This window comes from Entelurus aequoreus, linkage group LG11 (assembly GCF_033978785.1).
Source record: "Entelurus aequoreus isolate RoL-2023_Sb linkage group LG11, RoL_Eaeq_v1.1, whole genome shotgun sequence".
In the NCBI taxonomy this organism is placed as follows: Eukaryota; Metazoa; Chordata; class Actinopteri; order Syngnathiformes; family Syngnathidae; genus Entelurus; species Entelurus aequoreus.
This window is the reverse complement of record NC_084741.1, coordinates 11,322,778-11,350,614: the sequence shown is the minus strand read 5'-3', so window position 1 is coordinate 11,350,614 and position 27,837 is coordinate 11,322,778. Positions and strand designations below refer to the sequence as shown.

Below are 27,837 nucleotides of genomic sequence, written 5' to 3'. Positions count from 1 at the left end.
TGTTATTGTGTTGATGTTATTGTCCTTTTACAATGTTTGTCATCAATGTCTTGTTATTGTGTTGATGTTATTGTCCTTTTACAATGTTTGTCATCAATGTCTTGTTATTGTGTTGATGTTGTCCTTTTACAATGTTTGTCATCAATGTCTTGTTATTGTGTTGATGTTGTTGTCCTTTTACAATGTTTGTCATCAATGTCTTGTTATTGTGTTGATGTTATTGTCCTTTTACAATGTTTGTCATCAATGTCATGTTATTGTGTTGTTATTGTCCTTTTACAATGTTTGTCATCAAGGTCTTGTTATTGTGTTGATGTTATTGTCCTTTTACAATGTTTGTCATCAACGTCTTGTTATTCATAAAGATTTGTGCTGTGGCTGTGCTAGTTATAATGGTTAGTTATGACTCATAAAGACTTCTAACTAGGTGTGGGGGTCAACTTGACGCACTTCAGACTACTTGAACTTTGACCCCAGGGCTAGCAAGGCTAGCTAGCGTTGACATGCTACTACTAGCCTGAGTTGTGCTGAACTTGCTGCTTGAATACATCCATTAAGTCCATGTTTGGCACCTCACACTGACATTTAGTGACATCACACTGACATTTAGTGATGGTTTAGCACGTGCTGTTGTTAGCAAAGGAGTGCTAAAGTGCTATCGAGCCTGTGTGAGAAGCGTTAGCTTGTTAGCTAGCAGGTGAGTGTGAAGTGTCGGCTTTAATAACTTACATAATTGTCCAGCACGTACAATAAAGAGCCCGCTTTCAACCCCCGCGGGACACTGAACACAATGTGTCAGAAAACGTCGGACTTAGCGAGGCTAGCAGAGGTTAGTTAGTAGCTGTTTAAATGTGATCCTCTCAGTGCAATAAAGTCATCAAAATGTTCCCACATACCTCATCTTGTTGTCTGCAGTCCTCCTGGAGACATGCGAGTGTTCTCCTGGAGTGTTGGGACAATCTGCAGGAAGTGTGTGCGGCCAGCGAGTTGGCAGCAACTTGGAGCGGCGGGGAGGAAATATAATGATGATAAACATTGCAACACCCACATTCTCCTATCAGCACTCACTTCCTGTTTGGACGCAACTCCTCCTCCTATCAGCACTCACTTCCCGTTTGGACGCAACTCCTCCTCCAATCATCACTCACTTCCTGTTTGCACGCAACTCCTCCTCCTACCAGCACTCACTTCCTGTTTGGACGCAACTCCTCCTCCTATCAGCACTCACTTCCTGTTTGCATGCAACTCCTCCTCCTATCATCACTCACTTCCTGTTTGGATGTAAGTCCTCCTCCTATCATCACTCACTTCCTGTTTAGATGCAAGTCCTCCTCCAATCATCACTCACTTCCTGTTTGGATGCAAGTCCTCCTCCAATCATCACTCACTTCCTGTTTGCACGCAACTCCTCCTCCAATCATCACTCACTTCCTGTTTGCACGCAACTCCTCCTATCAGCACTCACTTCCTGTTTGGGTGTAACTCCTCCTCCTATCAGCACTCACTTCCTCTTTGCACGCGACTCCTCCTCCTATCAGCACTCACTTCCTGTTTGCACGCAACTCCTCTTCCTATCAGCACTCACTTCCTGTTTGCAGGCAACTCCTCCTCCTATCAGCACTCACTTCCTGTTTGCACACAACTCCTCCTCCAATCATCACTCACTTCCTGTTTGGACGCAACTCCTCCTCCTATTAGCACTCACTTCCTGTTTGCACGCAACTCCTCCTCCAATCATCACTCACTTTCCTGTTTGCACGCAACTCCTTCTCCAATCATCACTCACTTCCTGTTTGGATGCAAATCCTCCTCCAATCATCACTCACTTCCTGTTTACACGCAACTCCTCCTCCAATCATCACTCACTTCCTGTTTGCACGCAACTCCTCCTCCAATCATCTCTCTTCCTGTTTGGACGCAACTCCTCCTCCTATCAGCACTCACTTCCTGTTTGCACGCAACTCCTCCTCCAATCATCACTCACTTCCTGTTTGGATGCAAGTCCTCCAATCATCACTCACTTCCTGTTTGGATGCAAGTCCTCCTATCATCACTCACTTCCTGTTTGGATGCAAGTCCTCCTCCAATCATCACTCACTTCCTGTTTGCACGCAACTCCTCCTCCAATCATCACTCACTTCCTGTTTGGACACAACTCTTCCTCCTATCAGCACTCACTTCCTGTTTGCACGCAACTCCTCCTCCTATCAGCACTCATTTCCTGTTTGCACGCAACTCCTCCTCCTATCAGCACACACTTCCTGTTTGGACACAACTCCTCCTATCAGCACTCACTTCCTGTTTGCACGCAACTCCTCCTCCAATCATCACTCACTTCCTGTTTGCACGCAAGTCCTCCCTCCTCCAATCATCATTCACTTCCTGTTTGCACACAACTCCTACTCCTATCAGCACTCACTTCCTGTTTGCACACAACTCCTCCTCCTATCAGCACTCACTACCTGTTTGGGCGTAACTCCTCCTCCAATCATCACTCACTTCCTGTTTGGGCTCCACCTCCAATAACCACAGACATGATTGGAGGCATTAAGACCAAAACAGGAAGTGAGGGCTGACTCACTTCCTGTTAGGGCTTAGCAGTGGAATGTATATCCAGTACAATGTCATCCTGACTTGACAATGACCATATTTGGGAACACAGACATATTTGACACACCAGTCTTTTATTAGCATCAGATTGCAGGAAAAAGAAAGACTAGTTCTTGTAGCCACGGCTGGATCGGCGACCACGAGCTCTCTCAAACTTCCTGCCCTTGGAGCGCACGTAGGGCCTGCAAGGAAGAGAAGAGGTTAGCATCATCAACATGTTCTTTATTAGTACACCTGGGAGGGTTTATTAGGCAGACTAAATAATCAGTTATTTATTAGTACACCTGGGACATTATTCCATTGGAGGGTTTATTAGGCAGACTAAATAATCAGTTATTTATTAGTACACCTGGGACATTATTCCATTGGAGGGTTTATTAGGCAGACTAAATCAGTTATTTATTAGTACACTTGGGACATTATTCCATTGGAGGGTTTATTAGGCAGACTAAATAATCAGTTATTTATTAGTACACCTGGGACATTATTCCATTGGAGGGTTTATTTGGCAGACTAAATAATCAGTTATTTATTAGTACACCTGGGACATTATTCCATTGGAGGGTTTATTAGGCAGACTAAATAATCAGTTATTTATTAGTACACCTGGGACATTATTCCATTGGAGGGTTTATTAGGCAGACTAAATCAGTTATTTATTAGTACACCTGGGACATTATTCCATTGGAGGGTTTATTAGGCAGACTAAATAATCAGTTATTTATTAGTACACCTGGGACATTATTCCATTGGAGGGTTTATTAGGCAGACTAAATAATCAGTTATTTATTAGTACACCTGGGACATTATTCCATTGGAGGGTTTATTAGGCAGACTAAATAATCAGTTATTTATTAGTACACCCGGGACATTATTCCATTGGAGGGTTTATTAGGCAGACTAAATAATCAGTTATTTATTAGTACACCTGGGACATTATTCCATTGGAGGGTTTATTAGGCAGACTAAATAATCAGTTATTTATTAGTACACCTGGGACATTATTCCATTGGAGGGTTTATTAGGCAGACTAAATAATCAGTTATTTATTAGTACACCCGGGACATTATTCCATTGGAGGGTTTATTAGGCAGACTAAATAATCAGTTATTTATTAGTACACCTGGGACATTATTCCATTGGAGGGTTTATTAGGCAGACTAAATCAGTTATTTATTAGTACACCTGGGACATTATTCCATTGGAGGGTTTATTAGGCAGACTAAATAATCAGTTATTTATTAGTACACCCGGGACATTATTCCATTGGAGGGTTTATTAGGCAGACTAAATAATCAGTTATTTATTAGTACACCCGGGACATTATTCCATTGGAGGGTTTATTAGGCAGACTAAATAATCAGTTATTTATTAGTACACCTGGGACATTATTCCATTGGAGGGTTTATTAGGCAGACTAAATCAGTTATTTATTAGTACACCTGGGACATTATTCCATTGGAGGGTTTATTAGGCAGACTAAATAATCAGTTATTTATTAGTACACCTGGGACATTATTCCATTGGAGGGTTTATTAGGCAGACTAAATCAGTTATTTATTAGTACACCTGGGACATTATTCCATTGGAGGGCTTATTAGGCAGACTAAATCAGTTATTTATTAGTACACCTGGGACATTATTCCATTGGAGGGTTTATTAGGCAGACTAAATAATCAGTTATTTATTAGTACACCTGGGACATTATTCCATTGGAGGGTTTATTAGGCAGACTAAATCAGTTATTTATTAGTACACCTGGGACATTATTCCATTGGAGGGTTTATTAGGCAGACTAAATATTCAGTTATTTATTAGTACACCTGGGACATTATTCCATTGGAGGGTTTATTAGGCAGACTAAATATTCAGTTATTTATTAGTACACCTGGGACATTATTCCATTGGAGGGTTTATTAGGCAGACTAAATAATCAGTTATTTATTAGTACACCTGGGACATTATTCCATTGGAGGGTTTATTAGGCAGACTAAATCAGTTATTTATTAGTACACTTGGGACATTATTCCATTGGAGGGTTTATTAGGCAGACTAAATAATCAGTTATTTATTAGTACACCTGGGACATTATTCCATTGGAGGGTTTATTTGGCAGACTAAATAATCAGTTATTTATTAGTACACCTGGGACATTATTCCATTGGAGGGTTTATTAGGCAGACTAAATAATCAGTTATTTATTAGTACACCTGGGACATTATTCCATTGGAGGGTTTATTAGGCAGACTAAATCAGTTATTTATTAGTACACCTGGGACATTATTCCATTGGAGGGTTTATTAGGCAGACTAAATAATCAGTTATTTATTAGTACACCTGGGACATTATTCCATTGGAGGGTTTATTAGGCAGACTAAATAATCAGTTATTTATTAGTACACCTGGGACATTATTCCATTGGAGGGTTTATTAGGCAGACTAAATAATCAGTTATTTATTAGTACACCCGGGACATTATTCCATTGGAGGGTTTATTAGGCAGACTAAATAATCAGTTATTTATTAGTACACCTGGGACATTATTCCATTGGAGGGTTTATTAGGCAGACTAAATAATCAGTTATTTATTAGTACACCTGGGACATTATTCCATTGGAGGGTTTATTAGGCAGACTAAATAATCAGTTATTTATTAGTACACCCGGGACATTATTCCATTGGAGGGTTTATTAGGCAGACTAAATAATCAGTTATTTATTAGTACACCTGGGACATTATTCCATTGGAGGGTTTATTAGGCAGACTAAATCAGTTATTTATTAGTACACCTGGGACATTATTCCATTGGAGGGTTTATTAGGCAGACTAAATAATCAGTTATTTATTAGTACACCCGGGACATTATTCCATTGGAGGGTTTATTAGGCAGACTAAATAATCAGTTATTTATTAGTACACCCGGGACATTATTCCATTGGAGGGTTTATTAGGCAGACTAAATAATCAGTTATTTATTAGTACACCTGGGACATTATTCCATTGGAGGGTTTATTAGGCAGACTAAATCAGTTATTTATTAGTACACCTGGGACATTATTCCATTGGAGGGTTTATTAGGCAGACTAAATAATCAGTTATTTATTAGTACACCTGGGACATTATTCCATTGGAGGGTTTATTAGGCAGACTAAATCAGTTATTTATTAGTACACCTGGGACATTATTCCATTGGAGGGCTTATTAGGCAGACTAAATCAGTTATTTATTAGTACACCTGGGACATTATTCCATTGGAGGGTTTATTAGGCAGACTAAATAATCAGTTATTTATTAGTACACCTGGGACATTATTCCATTGGAGGGTTTATTAGGCAGACTAAATCAGTTATTTATTAGTACACCTGGGACATTATTCCATTGGAGGGTTTATTAGGCAGACTAAATATTCAGTTATTTATTAGTACACCTGGGACATTATTCCATTAGAGGGTTTATTAGGCAGACTAAATATTCAGTTATTTATTAGTACACCTGGGACATTATTCCATTGGAGGGTTTATTAGGCAGACTAAATATTCAGTTATTTATTAGTACACCTGGGACATTATTCCATTGGAGGGTTTATTTGGCAGACTAAATCAGTTATTTATTAGTACACCTGGGACATTATTCCATTGGAGGGTTTATTTGGCAGACTAAATAATCAGTTATTTATTAGTACACCTGGGACATTATTCCATTGGAGGGTTTATTAGGCAGACTAAATAATCAGTTCTTCTGCAGCTTGCATACTTAGGGAGATTTACACAAAGGCAAAACAAGACATGGCTAATGCTAACAGATCCAAAGAAGTGGTTTATTCCAGCACCAGAGAGTGAAGTGTGACTCCTTAGGAGGCCAACAAGAAGGTCCAGAACAAAGAGTGGCTAAGAAGCAGCTTAAGATGTGGTGCTTGGACACTTTTTATGCACTCATCATCTCCCATATGAATAACTATATTACATTACAACAATTCATCTTGATCAACATCAATTATCTACAATAGCTACATTGCCACTGTTTAGGTTTTAAAAAATCCTTTTTATACAAAGTCCAATTTATCTGCTCTGAAAAAAAAGAGTAAAATTCAAAGTATGCTAGCATTACTGCAGGTGGAAGATGAGTAAAATAAATAACTTAAGACTTGTTGTTTCCTCCACCATCTGAGTGACAGACATGTTGGCCAATCACAATTGTTGAGCCTCACATGTCTCTCGCCTCAAACAGCAAAGTCTGCACCTGAGAGCGTTAATGTAACAGTGAATCAACTGAACACAGTGAGCCCTCTTTTCAGTCATTCACCACCCTTGAACGCGGACAAACCAGTGAACGTGACGGTAAAAACAAAGAGACAACGTCCGACCTCGTTTTCCAACTGGGGGGAAAAAATGCTCTTCAAGATATTTAGGTTACATTTTAGCTTACAGACATGAGTACATTGTAATGTTTGTTTAGGATAAAAAAAAATGTACCTTCCAATTTCAGTACAATTGTTAACAATTCTACAATATTGAGAAATAAGTTGATATTTGAAATGGTTACAAATGATGATTATGTTAAACACTGTTGGTTATTTCTTCAGTTTAAGAGCATAATGTAGACATAAAGACACATATTTACATGTTGTTGTAATGTGTGATTGACAGTCTAAAACTAACATGTCTTCCTTCACTTCTTATATTGACACTTATGTATAAAATATACAAATCTAATCAAAATCTTGGAGAGAAAAATGATAATGCTCTACTACATGCAGTGCCTTTTGGTACCACTAGTTTTTGATCAAATAAAAGCAAAACTTGTTTTGAATTCTGTCATTTATACTTATTGATATCTTTAAAAAGTTCATGTAAAAGTATAAAAAGTGGGTGTTGGTGTGCGCTACATACTTGGTGTGGCTGTGAGGAGTTCCAGGAGCTTTTCCAAAGTGCCTGTAGACCTCTCTACCTTTGCGAGGACCTGGAAAACCAAAGTGAAATGATAAGATACAGTTGGATGGAAATGGTCTTTCTTGCTAATTTGTCATAGCTTAAATGTTTGTACCTTTGCCTTTTTGATAAAAGTCCACATTTTTAACAAGTGCAGTCCTACATATAGTACCACTCACTTTCATGAAAAGGTTTCCTGGGTTATCGTATCTCGGCTAACAAGAGTCAAGATAAGTGTCAACATTTCATTCATACATTTCTCGTCCTTTTCTGCGTGTACAACAATAATTATTCCCTAAGAAATGGTTGGGTTTCTACACCTGATTACTTTGTGCTAATGACAAAGCCAACAATGACCAGGTGTACAATGAACACTTAGGGTCTAACAATCTCTGTGAACCCTTTCAGTCTGGTTTCAGGACAAATCACTCTACGGAGACAGCCCTGGCAAAAATGACTAATGATCTATTACTAACGATGGATGCTGATGTGTCATCCATGTTGCTGCTTCTTCATCTTAGCGCTGCTTTCCATACGTTCATCATAATATTTTATTAGAGCGTATCAAAACACATATTGGTATGTCAGACTTAGCCTTGTCTTGGTTTAACTCTTATCTTACTGACAGGATGCAGTGCGTCTCCCATAACAATGTGACCTCGGACTATGTTAAGGTAACGTGTGGAGTTCCCCAGGGTTGGGTTCTTGGCCCTGCACTCTTTAGTATTTACATGCTGTCGCTAGGTGACATCATAACTGTTAGCTTAATTAAGACACATTATGTCCCCACATCTGCAGTCCCCTCCAAGGTTTCTCATTGTCATCCCACTGGGTTGAGTTTTTCTTTGCCCTGGTGTGGGATCTGAGCCCAGGATGTGGTTGTGGCTTGTGCAGCCCTTTGAGACACTCGTGATTTAGGGCTATATAAGTAAACTTTGATTGATTGATTGTCTCTGGTACATGTTTCATCAGTCAAGTGAGAGCAGGGACACATCAGAGAATGATACACTTCAAGTGACAAATGTAGTACAGCACTAAGATGATAGTTTAGGGGTCATCACATATGATGAATACATTTTAACACACATTTCACTTTCATACTAGAAAAGCGTATAAATAGTCTTAAATGTAGTACAGCACTAAGATGATAGTTTAGGGGTCATCACATATGATGAATACATTTTAACACACATTTCACTTTCATACTAGAAAAGCGTATAAATAGTCTTAAATGTAGTACAGCACTAAGATGATAGTTTAGGGGTCATCACACATGATGAATACATTTTAACACACATTTCACTTTCATACTAGAAAAGGGCATAAATAGTCTTAAAAGAAAATTGTAAGCAGAGAATTTCCTGCAAAGTTTACAAACGTATTCACTGCTCTTTTACGCATCACACCATGCCCAACATTTAGTTGGTAAGTGTCATTGCAGAAGGTGCAGTGTTACTAAGCATTTCATTCAGTCTATCGCAGCATGCACACATTGTGCAGAATGAAGTGTCCACAACATCTGGAGACTGAAATGTATGCATTTGTTGTTAAAGAAAACATTTCTTTTTAAGACCTATCAAAATAATTTAAGAGAATGACATTTGAAGGCCTTAATCAAATTGTGGGGTTTTAGACTACCCTGTCTGTAAGGCAGTGAATGAGTACAGGTGGAGTCCTGACTGGCGATGGGTTGCCAATGTGTGTGCAGTAACTACACCATGAATAACATTCTGAGAGGAAGAGTGTTGGAAATTCTGCAAGGACAGATTGTTTGCTTTCACTAGCAACGATGCTTGATATGTGGCGAGAAATGCAACAACGTAAAAATAAGACATTTTCCAAAGCAAGTCCTCAGATTAGAGATGTATTTCACAGTAGGCCTACAAACGCTAACTGCACTTCTGTTATAAACTTAAAGGTTACAACTTTGGAAAAATGCAGAATCTGGAATGTGCTCCAGACTACTTTTCTTGTCAAACACTACTGTGCAGGTACAAGTACTTCCATTGTCTAGGTCCACATCCAGAAGTGTACTCACCAGACAGAATCACGGTGCCATGGCCTTTGGGTGCAGTCATAGCCAGCTGGTCAAAGGTCATCACCTCGCCTCCGGCCTTTAAGATCCTGCGGCGAACGCCATCAGTGAACTTCAGAGCGCAGATCTGAAAGACAACACAATGTTAGGTCTAGCTAAAAGTCCACTAAAGCAAGTACTAGGGATGATACTCGAAACCGGTTTTCCCGGTTGTTTGATAAGAAAAGAACCGAGTCCTCGGACTCAAATCCCTTTTTGAGAACCGGTACCCGTTATCGAGACCACTATAGTAAAGGAAAAGAGTTGATTCTTTATTCGAATCCCGTCCCGACCAGAAATGCTCCGTGGGACATCACAAGAAATGACGTCACGTAGCTCAGTCATTAGGCGCAGATAGCGAAAGCAGGAAAACAATGGACGGGAAAAAGCGCTCCAAGGTGTAATTAAAGGGAAACTTCGGTTTTTTTCAACCTGGGCCCTGTTTTCATAATTTTTTCTGTATATGTGAGTGCTGGATAAAACATTTTTTGAGGTCGCGCCAGTATTGAGCAGGGCAGGCAGCCTCCAGCCCAGCTAACGCTCGTACACAGGGCAACTGGCTCTCGTCAAAATTCGGCCTATAAACATGCATTTTTTTCACACTGACAGGCTCAGATAGTTACAATGAGTGTCCGACAACATACTAGAAAGGAGAAATTAACGTATGTCTCTACCTTTAGCTGGAGATCGCTGTTTGTTGTGAGCTGTGTCCAAATCTCACCACGCTACAAATCTCGTTCCGAAATCTCGCGATAACTCGCGACAAAACACCGGTGGAAAAACAGTTACCTGACTGAGGTGAAGAGAGATGACTGAAGTGATTTTCTGTTGGATTACCGAAGACTGTTATTTTAGTTTTATAGAAAAGTTTGTTTGTTTGTCTGTCATGGCTGAATTTTTGCCTGATGTGGACGACGTGGATGAAATTGCATTTGATTTTGATGGCCGGCCGTATCTAAAATAACAGTCTTCGGTAATCCAACAGAAAATCACTTCAGTCATCTCTCTTCACCTCAGTCAGGTAACTGTTTTTCCACCGGTGTTTTGTCGCGAGTTATCGCGAGATTTCGGAACGAGATTTGTAGCGTGGTGAGATTTGGACACAGCTCACAACAAACAGCGATCTCCAGCTAAAGGTAGAGACATACGTTAATTTCTCCTTTCTAGTATGTTGTCGGACACTCATTGTAACTATCTGAGCCTGTCAGTGTGAAAAAAATGCATGTTTATAGGCCGAATTTTGACGAGAGCCAGTTGCCCTGTGTACGAGCGTTAGCTGGGCTGGAGGCTGCCTGCCCTGCTCAATACTGGCGCGACCTCAAAAAATGTTTTATCCAGCACTCACATATACAGAAAAAATTATGAAAACAGGGCCCAGGTTGAAAAAAACCGAAGTTTCCCTTTAAGTTCAAAACAAAAGCTATAATCCATCGAATAACCTTACTGAGAGATTTTAGCAGGGTAAAACACATGAACACTTTTATGACCAACCGGAAACATAGCAACCAGGCTAGCAACGCACCTCCTTTACGGCAGCTGTCGCAACGTTCTTAAAGCAACCGCAGCACATACATATATATACAACACATTTCCCTTTTTTAACTTTTGTTTTTCTTTCCTTGTAAACAAAACAAAATCACACTGTATATGTGTTGTTTGTCTAATTATAAATAATGCAGACGAGGCGTGTTGGCTGAGTTCTTGACGTTTACTTTCACAGCGTGGCAACATGCAACACTTTTCGGGGCTACCGCGCATGCTCGTAACTCCTGTTGCATGCTGGGTAGTGTAGTTGTTATATTCTCTAGCTCATAACATTTTCCCCCCTATAAAGAAATAATGTTAACTCAATAAAGTGTATTTCTTTTTTTAGCTTTAACTTTTCATTTTTTAGCATTGTAACCACATTTGCAAAGAACTTTTCTCTTCGTAGAATTTTCTTTCAATAAAGAAATAAAGTGCAAAAATGTCAAAGCATCATAACAAACAGTTATGTCAAATAGCAGCAGAAGTGCACTTTTTGGAGAGCTGTATTATTTTCCGTTTTGTGCCCAAGGGACTGATTTTATTTAACACTATATTATTATTTATACACCTATAGTGATCACAGAGACAAGTTGTTTTTGTGTTACTGTATATATTTGTTTCTCTGAAAAATCCCACTTAATATACTTTGGGTAACAACAGTCAATATTTATTTATTTTATTTTATTTTTTTAGGTGGGTAACAGTCAATATTTATTTATTTATTAGATTTGATGTTTTTATTATATAATAAAAGTGAGCTTTTGTTAAACCAAATATTGCGTGTTTTTTTCCATATACAACAACCTATCTGGACTCGATAAGAGAATCGATAAGGAATCGGTTCGATAATAGGATTCGATAATAGGCTCGAACTCGATAATTCCTTATCAAACATCATCCCTAGCAAGTACTGAATCCTTGATCAGAGTGTTGAGGATAATTACAAGCTAAGAACGTCACTTTGTACTGGCATGAAAACTCTTCACAGCAGTATCCATGCAGAGCTGTGGTAAAGTCATCATCTAGTAGTGATGTGTCCAGCTCATACTGAAACCTGTCGGTGCGTGTATGGCTTTAAGAAAGTCACAGGACCGTAGGCCTGGGTGATATGGCCTAAAAAGAAAATTATTTTTTCACAAAAAATGTAATAAACAATTTAGCGTTTTTAGCTGTTGTATCACACATTACTGCCTTTACACAAGTCAATGTATACTTTTGCATCTGTAAATCCACACAAAGTCCGTGCTCTGGAGCAATGTTCACAGACTCTAGTGGAGCAATGTTCACAGACTCTAGTGGAGCAATGTTCACAGACTCTAGTGGAGCAATGTTCACGGACTCTAGTACTTGGCAGTTGAGGGGAGAGTCCTGATGCTAGAAAATGTCAGATGGGTTGCAACAATCCGCGGTAAAGTTAGGTTACAGTCATACCAAAGACTATAAAAATGGGAGCCATTACCTCCCTGCTTGGCATCAAGGGTTGGAATTGGGGGTTAAATCACCAAAATGATTCCCGAGTGCGGTCGCTGCTGCTCACTGCTCCCCTCTCAATATGGGGGTGGGTCAAATGCATATAGTAATTTTACCACACCTAGTGTGTGTGTGACTATGAGTGGTACTTTAACTTGAATGCATTGTTGCAGCTCCATATGATGTGTGTGTGTGCATGTCATGCGCGTTTGCGAGACGAGCGGCTTTAGTGTGCCATCGGACTCAGGGTGTGTGGCCGTGATGTCCAAACTTGTGAAGAGACGCGGTTGGCGACCTCTGGTTCACTGCAGCTGATAGCCAGATTTGTCTTGGCAAAAAAAAACAGCCTTTGAAGCAACATATTTGTTTAATCCACTGCGATATGAAGCAAGACAAAGAAATGTGTGGGACTGTTCTGATGTATTTACAAATAAATTAGTTACATGTTTTAGACTAATACATGGAAAACACATGTCTATATCTCAGGGCATTATTGCTTGGTTTGTCTTAGAAGATGTTTTGCCTCTCATCCGAGTAGACTTCATCAGTTCATGCTCACAGACTTAGATTGGTCAGATCTAGTCCAGCTGTTGGTGCCAAAACACCAAATATTAATACTCCGATCCACAGCAATCGTTCTGCCACACAATAAAGGGAAATTACACTTCAACGACTGCAGCTGGGATAAGCTCCAGCACCACCCGTGACCCCGAGAGGGACAAGCGGTAGAAAATGGATGGATGGATGGACTGTCGTTGGCTTTGACAGTAAGATTGCTGGTTTGCATTAAAACAGTTTTTCTCACTACGATAGGGTTAAAACCATCCTTGCTCAGGCTCACCCTCCTGGTTTAAATATGAATATTTGGTGTTGTGGCACCAACCGCTGGACTAGATCTGACCCATTTAAGTCCATGAGCAAGAACTGATGAAGTCTACTCGGATGAGCGGCCAAACGTCTTTTAAGACGCACCAAACAGTTCAGTTGTGATGGATTGAATGCCCTGAGATGACAATGACCTGGATGAATGACAACATTCACAGACATTATAAATAATAATATTAACATAACTGATCAAACCCCTCATGTGGGTGTTACAAGACAATCCCGTTGCCATAATGACAGAGGATTTTAAACATGTGAATATGTCAATTGGGTCTCTTCACTCAGTTCTTTAAGATCCAGTTTGCAATGCTCTGCAAGGTCTCATCTACCAGGGCTGCACCATTATGAGAGAAATCAATCAGCATATTCTTCACTCAAGGTGCCACACAAAATTTGCAAAAATTCACCTCCAAAAATATTTGGCGTTCTGTAGACAAACTCACAAGCTTTTGTCTACAGCATGCTCTTAAGCTGAAGAAATCATCCGTAATAACTATACAGTGTTTATGTCATCTTAATGTATAATAACACAACTAACCATTTAAAAGGATATAAACTATTCCATGGCTTTTAACACTGAATGATCTCCATCCTGCAATGGCGCCCCATAATGTACCTGCTGTGAACCTGTTTTTATGTTTTATTTTATTTATTTTTTATCGTGCTCTGTTTGTGTTGTGTTTGCTCGGTTCTCTTATTATCTTTTAACCTGCCCATTGTACAGCACTTTGGCTACCCCTGTGGTAAATTTTAAATGTGCTTTATAAATAAAGTTGATTTGATTTGATATTGCTAATTACTGTACAATTGTTAACCATTTTACGGTAAATGGAAGGTAAATAACTTTGTTATTCCGAATAAATGTTTATATTTATGTAAGCAAAAATTTAACCTAAATAGGTCTGTGTTGGCCCGGCGATGAGGTGGCGACTTGTCCAGGGTGTACCCCGCCTTCCGCCCGAATGCAGCCGAGATAGGCTCCAGCACCCCCCGCGACCTCAAAAGGGACAAGCGGTAGAAAATGGATGGATGGTATTGAACATCTCAAAATGCAGTTTTTCCCAGTTGGAAAAATGAGGTGAGACAGTGTATTTGTATTTATTGCGATCGCGTCATTGTCACTCATATTGTCCATCCCACTTGAAGATGAAATATTCCCACAACGGGACATTGAGCTCTGTAATTATATTTTTTCCTCCTCATTTGTGTTACTTTGCAGAACGTCTCACTGGCGAGTGGCAAACTCTATGGTAGAAGATCTCTTCACTGAGTGACAAGAGAGCAATATGAGAGAGACAAACGCGAGGCTCTATTCTGATTGGCCAACATGCCAGTAAAATGCTGGTGACGGCGGAGAAAAAAAGGAATAAAACAAAACAAAACTTTGGCTTTTGTGATAATTTACTGCACTAATTAAAACCCCAATGTGGTTTAGAGTAATGGTGCAGCCTTGTCATCGACCCATCACTGTCAGCTGGTATAACTAGTAAAAAGCTATTTGTCTTTCAATGTATGTTTAAGTGTAGTTAGACTTACTTCCTTTTTATTGTCATTCAAATTTGAACTTTACAGTACAGTTAAGTACTGTAAAGTACTGTATTTGTACACAACTGGAGGTAAGATTCAAAGGCAGATGTGACAAAGTGTACATGTAGATTTGTCCTGACAAAGTCCGTACGTTCAATCATTTTCATAACAAAAATCAGGTTGATTTATTTAGCCCTCAGGTCAACTCTGCCAAACTTTCAACAGAACGGCGATAGAAATAAGCTTTTTCTGCAGCTGGCGTCTTCGTAGGCTTTCTAAACACCGTCTTTCAGGTGGCTGTTAAGGACTGATGTGTTAACGTGTGATGTTCTTTACCTTGAACACAGATTGTGCCATATTTGTTTACTTTGAGATCAGAGCGTTTACAACAGGAATGTAGGTAAAAAGGAGTGCTTGATTTGCTAACTTTAACACTTCAGGTAATTTCACCTAATTTAGTAGTTATTTTTTAATGTTATCAGATTTACCGGTGTGACCCCTTTCCTCATGTCTGCCCAATAATTATCAAGCACTCCTACCACTAAGTACGGAAAAGTAGTTTGTAGTTTACACAACTTTAACAGTCCATTGCTCCAAAACCACAAGGAACTGGGCTCTCATATTCTATTGCAGACACTTACCTTGAGCTTGGGGACATCCTGGATCCTGACGTCATCAGTGACGGTTCCCACAACGACAGCAATTCTGTTCTCACGGCCGGGCAGCCTCATCTTGCGGATCTGGAGAGAGAGGGGGAAAAAAACCCAATGATTTCTCAGATGTAAAACGTGCTTCGGCTCAATAAAGGTTTTGAAAGTCTGACAGTCACGATGCTACTCAAAAAAGGAGAAAATCCTAGACTCAAACGTACGTAATCTCATTTCTGAATATCGATGTTTCACTTAACAAGCTGTATCTCAAACAAACGCTACCATTTTAGCCTCCTAACTTTCACCGTCTCCCAGAAAGCTTTGCTAGCCAGGGCAAGTTGGCTACACTGCCTAAGTTCTACCAGCGAGGCTAGCTGGCTAACGTCAATACTTGAGCAAATGGGTTAACATATCCAGATTAGGGCTGCAAGATTTATTGACATCACATCGACATTTTTTATTGACCATCACCGGCACTTGAGTGACAGACACGTTGGCCAATCAGAATTGTTGAGCCTCGGGTTTCTTCGTCTCTCGCTCCAAACAGAGAGTGCGAGGTCTCACTCTGTAAATCATTCTCAGCACCTAAGCATGTTTAACAGTAGAATTAACAGTCAGCCCTCTTTTTAGTCATTCACAATCTTTGTGTCAGCAGCTTAGACACACAGGAAGCATGGAGAGAGAACCTCGCCACACGCTAGTGAGAACTTCCACAAAGTAGGGCTGGGCAATATATCGATATATCGCGGCTTTTCTCTGTGCGATATAGAAAATGACTATATGGTGATATTGGAGTATAAGTTCTCACGCAGTTGCTTTTAGCTGCAGGCATTACACAACAGGCTCTTCTCACTCTATCTCGTCTCTCCTTCTCACAGAGACATAAACAAGCGCACCTTTTCACATACTGTCACGTCATACGTCACATATGTATACGCCCTCGCTGAGCAGAGAGGTAGCAGCATGGCTAAAGTTAGCTGTGGTGCGAATCTGGTAACAAATGAAGGAAGAATTAATTCCTAAGAAAAACAGCAGGGGGTCCATCGTCTGGCGGTGGTTTGGCTTCAAGTGGGAAGATGTCGAACAGACAACCGTAATTTGTCAAGTGTGGAGCAAAAGCGTTGCTACAGAAAGTAGCATTACTGCTAATATGTAGCATCATTTGAAAAGTCACCCGCTAGAGCAGGGGTCACCAACCTTTTTGAAACCAAGAGCTACTTCTTGGGTACTGATTAATGCGAAGGGCTACCAGTTTGATACACACTTAAATAAATTGCCAGAAATAGCCAATTTGCTCAATTTACCTTTAACTCTATGTTATGATTAATAATTAATGATATTTACACTTAATTGAACGGTTTAAAAGAGGAGAAAACACGAAAAAAATTACAATTAAATTTTGAAACATAGTTTATCTTCAATTTCGACTCTTTAAAATTCAAAAAAAAGAGAAAAACTTAAAAAAAAGAATTTATGGAACATCATTAGTAATTTTTCCTGATTAAGATTAATTTTAGAATTTTGATGACATGTTTTAAATAGGTTAAAATCCAATCTACACTTTGTTAGAATATATAACAAATTGGACCAAGCTATATTTCTAACAAAGACAAATCATTATTTCTTCTAGATTTTCCAGAACAAAAATTTTAAAAGAAATTCAAAAGACTTTGAAATAAGATTTAAATTTGATTCTACAGATTTTCTAGATTTGCCAGAATAATTGTTTTGAATTTTAATCATAATAAGTTTGAAGAAATATTTTACAAATATTCTTCGTCGAAAAAACAGAAGCTAAAATGAAGAATTAAATTAAAATGTATTTATTATTCTTTACAATAAAAAAAAATAATTTACTTGAACATTGATTTAAATTGTCAGGAAAGAAGAGGAAGGAATTTAAAAGGTAAAAAGGTACATGTGTTTAAAAATCCTGAAATCATTTTTAAGGTTGTATTTTTTCTCTAAAATTGTCTTTCTGAAAGTTATAAGAAGCAAAGTAAAAAAAATAATGAATTTATTTAAACAAGTGAAGACCAAGTCTTTAAAATATTTTCTTGGATTTTCAAATTCTATTTGAGTTTTGTCTCTCTTAGAATTAAAAATTTCGGGCAAAGCGAGACCAGCTTGCTAGTAAATAAATAAAATTTAAAAAATAGAGGCAGCTCACTGGTAAGTGCTGCTATTTGAGCTATTTTTAGAACAGGCCGGCGGGCTACTCATCTGGTCCTTACGGGCTACCTGGTGCCCGCGGGCACCGCGTTGGTGACCCCTGCGCTAGAGAATGAAGAGTGTTTGAAACTCCGCATGTCAACATCTCCGTTCGGTGCTACACCAACAAAATGCCGAGCAACCATTTCCACATCAACACCGTATGAAAAAAATTGTCAACAACAGAAGGAGATAACGTCCGCAGGAACCTACCACATAGTGAAGGACATACACTATTTGATTTCCTATTATGCAGCTCATTTTTATTTGACACTTATTGAAATATCTTGTGTGACATCATGCACAAAAGTGCACTTTATTTTTTTTTTTAAACTATTGTAGTGGCGTTCTGTACAAAAAGTGCACTTTAATTTAGTGTTGTTTTGATATGTCATCTTAGTGACATTCACAAAAGTGCACTAATAGCTTGTTTTAAAATGTCTCTGACAATCTTGCACTTTCTGTTTTGAAATGACATGAATGTTTGTGCCACTGCTTAATAACTGTTTAATAAATACACTTTTGCTAAATTGACTTAGTTGTGGTTTCCCTCTCTGCATAAAAGTTTAAAAGTAGCATATATTAATACAGTATGAAGAAGAATGTTTTAATGTAGACACATAGAATCATCATACTGCTGTGATTATATGCATCAAGTGTTCATTCAAGGCTAAGGCAAAATATCGAGATATATATCGTGTATCGCGATATGGCCTAAAAATATCGAAATATTAAAAAAAGGCCATATCGCCCAGCCTTACAGCAAAGTAACAAAAAGTAAGAGTAAAAAATATGATTATGGAAAGGTAAATAATGGATCCTCCATAGGGGAAATTCAGGTGTCCAGTAGTAGAAAAACATCCACAATGAATACATAATCCTCAAAGATACAAACAATGGCAATATAGTGCACACAATGTATAGCTCAGATCTGATGTAGTCTTGTGGCCAAAAGGAATAAAAGATCTCTTAAAACGTTCCGCAGTGTAATGAGAGGGGCCTGTTGCTACGGTTACTCCTCTGAGCGGCCATAGTGTCATGCAAAGGATGTCTGGCAGCCCTAAACAGCTCCTACTGGGTCCACATTTTCCCCATCACAAGAACACATTTCCAGAAAAGCCAAATGTCCCGCTGTGGGAATATTTAGGCTTCAAACCGGATGGGCAATATGAGCCCATAAACACGGAAGGACGAGTGAGAATGCAGTGATGGCAAAAAAATAAAAAAAATAACAAAGACAACCTGACCTAGTTTTTCCCAACTGGGGGAAAAAACACTTTTAGATGTCAATATTTAAAATACATTTTGCTTAAAGAAATTAGGGTTAATTGTATTTTATATAGGATAACTAAATTATTTACCTTCCAATTACAAGTACAATGATAATTGTAACAGTATAAAAGCCACAACACATTGTGGTATATGTTCCCCCTCAAAACAAGACTAGGTACTGTAATTTCCGGACTATAAGCAGCTACTTTTTCCCCTCGTTCTGGTCCCTGCGGCTTATACAAGGGTGCGGCTTATTTACGGCCTGTTCTTCTCCGACACCGACAAAGAGGATTTCGGTGGTTTTAGTATGCAGGAGGAAGACGATGACACAATGATTAAAGACTCACTTTTCATATACCGGTAGGCTGGTTATTTTGATAACGTACAGGCGAGCACTTTGTATTACTTTGCACCGTTGTATTATTTGTACTCTGCACGAATGCTGTTCGCCATGTCAAAGATGTGAAAGTTTGATTGAATGATTGAAAGATTTATTGTTAATAAATGGGACGCTTTGCGTTCCCAAACAGTCATCTCTGTCCCGACAATCCCCTCCGTGGTAGCAGGAACCCCTGTATACTACGGTAATTACACATCAAAACCCTGCGGCTTATAGTCGGGTGCGGCTTATATATGGAGCAATCTGTATTTTCCCCTAAATTTAGCTGGTGCGACTTATAGTCCGGAAATTACGGTAATAATGTCAGTGTGTAAAATTAAATGGAAGGAATGTTTAGGTTGCACACAAACATAATGATCAAATGTTTGTAGTAAAAAAAATGGATTAGAACATGTATTTTTAAGTGCAAAGAATATTGCAAGAACATCAACTGTTTACAAGAAAATATTTTAAAAAACTTAATTGAGTGACAGTGTGTAACAAATGTAAAACAATGTTACCTTAAGTGTCTTTCAACTTCTACTTCATGAGAAGCAGTGTCCTCTACATGTTTAATATATGTTTGTATATAATATCATGTAATGTAAATTGAAGCTTCAAATATCTTTTCTGGCTGAGGTGACGACTTGTCCAGGGTGTACCCAAAGGCTCCAGCCCCCTCACCCAACAAGAGACAAGTGGTAGAAAATGGATGGATTGAGAATTTATCAAGTCGCTTTTCAGTTTACACCTCTTTCCCACAGTGTGCAGTTTGTAGGGCCTATTTCCTTCAATGCAGTGAGACTGTAGCAGTGCCACACTTCCGTGTTTAAACATCATCTTTATTGACAGTTCTCAAGCCCAAACACCTCCATATTGCCTTTCACACACCTTTTTTATTAACCAGTGGATGCATTATATAAGTATAAACATTCATAACATGTAATATTTACATATTTTTATCATTTTAAACATACGGCGGAGTAATAACTTTATAGACACATCACAAAATGTGCTTTTCCCTTCAACAACAACACTACTAATCATGAGATACAACTTTTAAAAAATCACTTACTGTACAATGTCTGCTCTCACTGGGATACAGACTGATGGGATGTTTATATCTTCCCAATTACCGTAATTTCCGGACTATAAGCCGCACCTGACTATAAGCCGCACCAGCTAAATTTAGGGGAACATACAGATTGCTCCATATATAAGCCGCACCCGACTATAAGCCGCAGGGTTTTGATGTGTAATTACCGTAGTATATAGGGGTTCCTGCTACCACGGAGGGGATTGTCGGGACAGAGATGACTGTTTGGGAACGCAAAGCGTCCCATTTATTAACAATAAATCTTTCAATCATTCAATCAAACTTTCACATCTTTGACATGGCGAACAGCATTCGTGCAGAGTACAAATAATACAACGGTGCAAAGTAATACAAAGTGCTCACCTGTACGTTATCAAAATAACCAGCCTACCGGTATATGAAAAGTCAGTCTTTAATCATTGTGTCATCGTCTTCCTCCTGCGTACTAAAACCACCGAAATCCTCTTCGCCGGTGTCGGAGAAGAACAGGCCGTAAATAAGCCGCACCCTTGTATAAGCCGCAGGGACCAGAACGAGGGGAAAAAGTAGCGGCTTATAGTCCGGAAATTACGGTAGATGAATAAATAAAATCCACATGAAGGAAAAAAAAAAGTTGCTGCAAACGAGCGTCTGTGTTTTTCTCATCTCCAGGTCTAAGTTAGAAGTCAAAGTTGACCAACTTATGGATTTATGTCCGCAACCTTCTACTAACCAGGTGAGAGGCATGATTTATGTTCTAGAATGAACTTTCACCAACTCAGCGGTGATGTAGCAGCACAATACGCCAATATAGCAGCATAAGCTAGTTAGCGCACTGTGATCACGGTGCCACTAAAAGTAGTTCCTCTGCGCTAGCGCCTATAATACTTGTTAATATTCAGGTTGCGACATGTAAAGAGTCGTTTAACTCCAAATTAAAATGTAAAAAACAATATTCGTGTTCTTGTCTCTCATGAGGGTTGTGAATGACAGGCAAAATTCCCAAAAAGCGCAGTTCCTCTTAAATGTCTTGTATTAATGCTTGCATTTAAAGTAATACCAACGTTGGGAGTTTTACTGTGGTTCATCATTTCATCCCAACTTGCAATATTATATATTATGAGTATGCGGCATTATAAACACTGTTTAGCTTTTATTTCTTCAGTTTAAAAGCATGATGTAGACAAAAGCTCTTAGTACGTCTGCTTAAAACCAAATATTTTTTAAAGTATACTATTGCATATTACTCTGTGAGTAAAATGTACTTTTTAGAGGCGGTATAGTAGCAAATATGATTGTTAGTATCGCGGTACTTTACTCATACCGGTATACCGTACAAGCCTAATTGAGACTAGAATATGTTGATTGACGGTCTAAAAGTAAGATGTATTCTTTTTTTGCAGTTGTAGTCATTTATATGTATGAAACATAAAAAATATGGGGAGAAAATTGCAATTAATTTAGTTTTTCCCAAAACAGCACGGTCCTACTTGCAAGTAAATTCTTGCGTGACTAAATGACACACGCCAGTTTTGGACTCTTTTGCAAAGAGCGCGTGAAAGGAAGAGGGGACTGACCAGGCGGGAAATGGAGATGGGAGGCCTGTTGCTCCTGCTCATGAAGAGCCTCTTCAGGACAACTTTGTTGAAGGAGGCGTTGGAGCGGCGGGCCAGGAACCTGTAGAGCTGGAAGACATCACCATTAGCACAACTGACCCTTTCAATGGCGATAAGACCAAGTATTCCAGGCAGTTACCTTAACCAGGAGCCTCAAGTAGATGTCCTGGCTCTTGGGCTCTTTCCTGTGCACCTTGCGGTCCTTGTTATGTCTGATGTCAACTCCCTGGATTATGAATGAAGCACAATAACACTTTGATTCATTGGCCATTTTAAACTAGCTCAGGGTTTATGCAGGGAGCAGCAAATCTCATTGGATGCAAGTCAACTTACTACAGAGCAATATGAATATTCAAAAGCAAACAATTGTCTGTGCAGTAGTAATGTTAAATAAGCACTAATGTAATCATAGTATATAATAATACAACGCAGCAGGCACAAGACATTGATACAACCTTAATTATACGTACATATCCTTGATAACCAACTTTGAAACAACATTGCAAAATAGCTATTTTTGTCAATTGAGACAACATTGATGTCTAACTTTTGATCCATGTTGTTGGTTGGAAAAAAATGACCGAAATTCATTGGTCAAATCAACGTCAAAATCCAATATTGTTAAACATTGTCAAAAAGCATGTTTCAACATTGTGTTTTTGTTGTGGAATATAGGTTGGGAAATAACCAAAATTCAATGGTCGAATCAACGTCACAACCCAACATTGACTAAAGGTTGTCAAAGGGCATGTTGTTTCAACGTTAAGCTTGAGCTGCTCAAAGTCGGGACCTAATTCAACAAGTTCTCAACGATGTTTCAAAGTCTTGTGCCTGCAGGGAAGTAACCCTTTCTACCACAATAAGCACTTTCCTTTCCTGGAGTGTTTTTGACCATTTTAATTGGAAGGTCAATAACTTAACTATGCTTAACATGTACACACATCAATTGAAGCCCAATATTGGCTGGCAAAAAATTGCCTTCAATAAATATAGGAGCATCTTGATGTGGGAAAAACTGGGTCAGGTGGTTTGTTTTGTTGTCTTTTTTGTCGCCAGATGTATTTGTATGAGAACTTTTAATGCCTCTGGAGTCTGGACATCGTATTTAATGCTTGTTAGTGCCATTTGTGGCCTTAATTTTCACACAAATCCTTTTAATGCTTCAAGGTTTCTTTAATGGCACCCGGAGGTAAGATAATTGTGCAGACATTTGTAACTCAGCGTCAGGACATAATGAAGCAAGCAAACACAAATCATATAAAACATTTAAAAATCCACAAACGATCACCAGTATACAGGCACACTGTAGAACAGGGGTCACCAACCTTTTTGAAACCAAGAGCTACTTTTTGGGTACTGATTAATGCGAAGGGCTACCAGTTTGATACACACTTCAATAAATTGCCAGAAATAGCCAATTTGCTCAATTTACCTTTAACTCTATGTTATTAATAATTAATGATATTTACACTTAATTGAACAGTTTAAAAGAGGAGAAAACACGAAAAAATTCCAATTAAATTTTGAAACATAGTTTATCTTCAATTTGGACTCTTTAAAATTTAAAATTCAACCGGAAAAAAGAAGACAAAAACTAGCTAATTCGAATCTTTTTGAAAAAATTAAAAAAATAATTTATGGAACATCATTAGTAATTTTTCCTGATTAAGATTAATTTTAGAATTTTGATGACATGTTTTAAATAGGTTATAATCCAATCTGCACTTTGTTAGAATATATAACAAATTGGACCAAGCTATATTTCTAACAAAGACAAATCATTATTTCTTCTAGATTTTCCAGAACAAAATTTTTAAAAGAAATCCAAAAGATTTTGAAATAAGATTTAAATTTGATTCTACAGATTTACTAGATTTGCCAGAATAATTGTTTTGAATTTTAATCATGATAAGTTTGAAGAAATATTTCACAAATATTCTTAGTCAAAAAAACAAGCTAAAATGAAGAATAAATTAAAATGTATTTATTATTCTTTACAATAAAAAAAATAAATTTACTTGAACATTGATTTAAATTGTCAGGAAAGAAGAGGAAGGAATTTAAAAGGTAAAAAGGTATATGTGTTTAAAAATCCTAAAATAATTTTTAAGGTTGTATTTTTCTCTAAAATTGTCTTTCTGAAAGTTATAAGAAGCAAAGTAAAAAAAATAATTAATTTATTTAAACAAGTGAAGACCAAGTCTTTAAAATATTTTCTTGGATTTTCAAATTCTATTTGAGTTTTGTCTCTCTTAGAATTAAAAATGTCGGGCAAAGCGAGACCAGCTTGCTAGTAAATAAATACAATTTTAAAAATAGAGGCAGCTCACTGGTAAGTGCTGCTATTTGAGCTATTTTTAGAACAGGCCAGCGGGCTACTCATCTGGTCCTTACGGGCTACCTGGTGCCCGCGGGCACCGCGTTGGTGACCCCTGCTGTAGAACAATAAAATATAATACCTAACAAACCAATAAAAACATTGATTAATGTGTTATGGCATAACAAATACATTCAAAAAACTAAATCCCAATGTGATAGCCTTATTTAAGCATGTGATGGCAGCCGGTACAAAAGTATTCTTATATCCATAGGTGCTGATCCCGTGGGTGCCTCGGGGCCCGAGCACCCACGTGGGATTGATGGCAACTTTCAATCTTTAAAATCATTTTTGAAAAGTCAATCTTGTTAATTTTATGGCGAGTTAGGTTCGTTTTACATAATAAAAAAAGTCACAAATCACATAGTCTATAATTAACAAAGCCTAACCAAGACTTCATTGTGCCTGATAATGAACTGACACAATCATCTTGACTTTGAACACACTGCACACCAGCGAATGAAGGGCATACTTAGTCAACAGCCATACATGTCACACTAAGGGTGGCAGTATGAACAATGCCAACACTGTCATTTACATGTGCCATATAGTGAGTCCACACTAACAACACCGTCATTAATATGTGCCTAAGAGTGAAACCACACTAAAACAACAAACATGTTTTGGAAGAATATTTGCACTGCAACACAACATAAACACTACAGAACAAATTCCCAGAATTCCCTGCAGCACCAACTCTTCCGGGACGCTATAAACAAACGCCACTGGTGGATCTACACCTAACATCCACTGTAATGATACCAAGTACAATAGAGTATCTAGTCAATACTACTAGGATTACATCGACATTTTTTAACATCACAAAATCCTTTTGTTTTTAAAAAAATGTATATGTTTATAAAGTCAATAAATGTGTCCCTGGACACATGAGGACTTTGAATATGACCAATGTATTATCCTGTAACTACTTGGTATCGGATTGATACCTACATTTGTGGTATCACCCAAAACTAATGTAAAGTTTTAAAGAAGAGAAGAATAAGTGATTATTACATTTTAACAGAAGTGTAGATAGAACATGTTGAAACAGAAAATAAATAAATGGGTTATACTTGTGTAACGCTTTTCTACCTTAAAGGTACTCAAAAGCGCTTTGACACTATTTCCACATTCACACTGATGGCGGGAGATGCCATGCTAGGCCCTGACCACGACCCATCAGGAGCAAGGGTGAAGTGTCTTGCTCAAGGACACAACGGACGTGACTAGGTTGGTAGAAGGTGGGGATTGAACCAAGAACTCTCAGGTTGCTGGCGCGGCCACTCTCCCAACTGCGCCACGCCGTTCCCAAAATAAGCAGATATTAACAGTAAGTGAACAAGTAGATTAATAATTCATTTTCCACCACTTGTCCTTAATAAGTAGACAAAATAATAGGTAGATAAATGACACTATTTTACTGCATATGTCAGCAGACTAATTAGGAGTCTTTGGTTCGTTTAGGGTTGAGGAGGAGACCCTATTCCAAGTGGAGGAGTTCAAGTACCTCGGAGTCTTGTTCCCGAGTGAGGGAAGAGTGGATCGTGAGATCGACAGGTGGATCGGTGCGGCGTCTTTAGTAACGCGGACGCTGTATCGATCCGTTGTGGTGAAGAAGGAGCTGAGCTGGAAGGCAAAGCTCTATATCTACCGGTCGATCTACGTTCCCATCCTCACCTATGGTCATGAGCTTTGGGTTATGACCGAAAGGACAAGATCACGGGTACAAGCGGCCCAAATGAGTTTCCTCCACCGGGTGGCGGGTCTCTCCCTTATAAATAGGGTGAGAAGCTCTGTCATCCGAGAGGAGCTCAAAGTAAAGCCGCTGCTCCTCCACATGGAGAGGAGCCAGATGAGGTGGTTCGGGCATCTGGTCAGGATGCCACCCGAACACCTCCCCAGGGAGGTGTTTAGGGCACGTCTGACCGGTAGGAGGCCACGGGGAAGACCCAGGACACGTTGGGAAGACTATGTCTCCCGACTGGCCTGGGAACGCCTCGGGATCCCCTGGCAGGAGCTGGACAAAGTGGCTGGGGAGAGGAAAGTCTGGGCTTCCCTGCTTAGGCTGCTGCCCCCGCGACCCCACCCCGGATAAGCGGAAGAAGATGGATAGATGGATGTTTGTTTACTTACTACTAAAAGACAATGTCTTGTATGTTCACAATTTTATTTAAGGACTAAATTGCTATGGTAAACATATGTTTAATGTACCCTAAGATTTTGTTGATAAAATAAAGCCAAGAATGACATTACCATCCTAGTCACGTCCGTTGTGTCCTTGGGCAAGACACTTCACCCTTGCTCCTGATGGGTGCTGGTTAGCGCCTTGCATGGCAGCTTCCGCCATCAGTGTGTGTGAATGGGTGAATGTGGAAATACTGTCAAAGCGCTTTGAGTACCTTGAAGGTAGAAAAGTATAACCCATTTATTACATTACCGAAATCCTTTTGGTACCGGGACAACCCTACAAAACCCACACACTGGCAGAAATGTAGTTGGGTGCTTATGTTTATATCGTTCAGTCCTACAAAGAGGAACAATGAACCGCAAGAACACTGTCTAACATGTTGACCGACATTGCAGCGCCCCAGACAACAAATTAAGCGATATTAGGATTTAATCCCACAGTAGCAGACACACTTTGTTATTTCATTCACAACGTTGATACACATTAATAAATGGTTGATGAATATATGCTAGTAAGGTGAAGTTTTGTACCTGACAAGTTGCCACACATTAGCTTGCAGCTACTTAGCGCTAACCCGGCAACAGCCGATCAACAGCAGTACCACCCAGCAAAGGAACATCAAATTAAATGTTTTTCTAACGTGATATCTCGAACATTGCGTGCCTCAATTAAACGTTTCCTTAAGATATATTTCACATTGTGTGCCTCAATTTAAATGTGTCGTACGTGTGTTTGCTAGCTGCGATGTCGGCACTGTGCCCCCGACGCGTATGTGTTTCGGAGGGTCAAACACCACGAAATGGTGGCCATGTTGCAAAGCACACAGTGTCCTGAAGCGGTGCGTGTTTAGTTTAAGAGGACACGTTGCGCTAATTTGCAGGATGACGGCGGATAAAGTCGCTGGAGTAATTTTTGCCAGTTCAACTGGCGTTACCTACCATCTTGGACTCGAGACGGAGAAAGGGAAAAGGAGGCGGCGAGGTCTCGCGATAAAAGTTGAACTGAAATCTCGCGCCTCTGATTGGTTGGCGACACGCCGGAGCTTCCT

The 27,837-nt window shown here is 39.0% G+C and overlaps 2 protein-coding genes across 3 annotated transcripts in view; both read right to left on the bottom strand.

Moving 5' to 3' along the window:
• sphk2 (sphingosine kinase 2) overlaps nt 1-1,186 on the bottom strand; it is a 41,878-nt gene extending 40,692 nt beyond the window's left edge. The window contains exons 1-2 of one of the 2 annotated variants that reach the window (XM_062062480.1): nt 1,069-1,186; nt 897-997 (exon numbers count right to left, since the gene is read on the bottom strand). The gene's annotated coding sequence lies outside the window, so the exon portion shown is untranslated. The other variant, XM_062062479.1, reaches the window with a different exon arrangement.
• Nucleotides 1,187-2,665: 1,479 nt separating this feature from the next.
• Nucleotides 2,666-27,837, bottom strand: rpl18 (ribosomal protein L18). The gene is made up of 7 exons (XM_062062472.1): nt 27,728-27,837; nt 22,364-22,450; nt 22,186-22,293; nt 15,663-15,761; nt 9,577-9,700; nt 7,500-7,569; nt 2,666-2,792 (listed from the first exon to the last, which is right to left on the bottom strand). The coding sequence occupies exons 1-7, from the start codon at nt 27,728-27,730 to the stop codon at nt 2,717-2,719; spliced, it is 567 nt and encodes a 188-aa protein (XP_061918456.1). The 5' UTR covers nt 27,731-27,837; the 3' UTR covers nt 2,666-2,716.

What these genes read in the sequence shown, in the direction of transcription:
- rpl18 (XM_062062472.1), bottom strand. An exon ending in CCATCTCCATTTCCCGCCTG is followed by an intron (nt 15,762 to 22,185) that starts GTCAGTCCCCTC and finishes CTCTCTCTCCAG; the next exon opens with ATCCGCAAGATGAGGCTGCC. An exon ending in TGGCACCGTGATTCTGTCTG is followed by an intron (nt 7,570 to 9,576) that starts GTGAGTACACTT and finishes TTGGTTTTCCAG; the next exon opens with GTCCTCGCAAAGGTAGAGAG.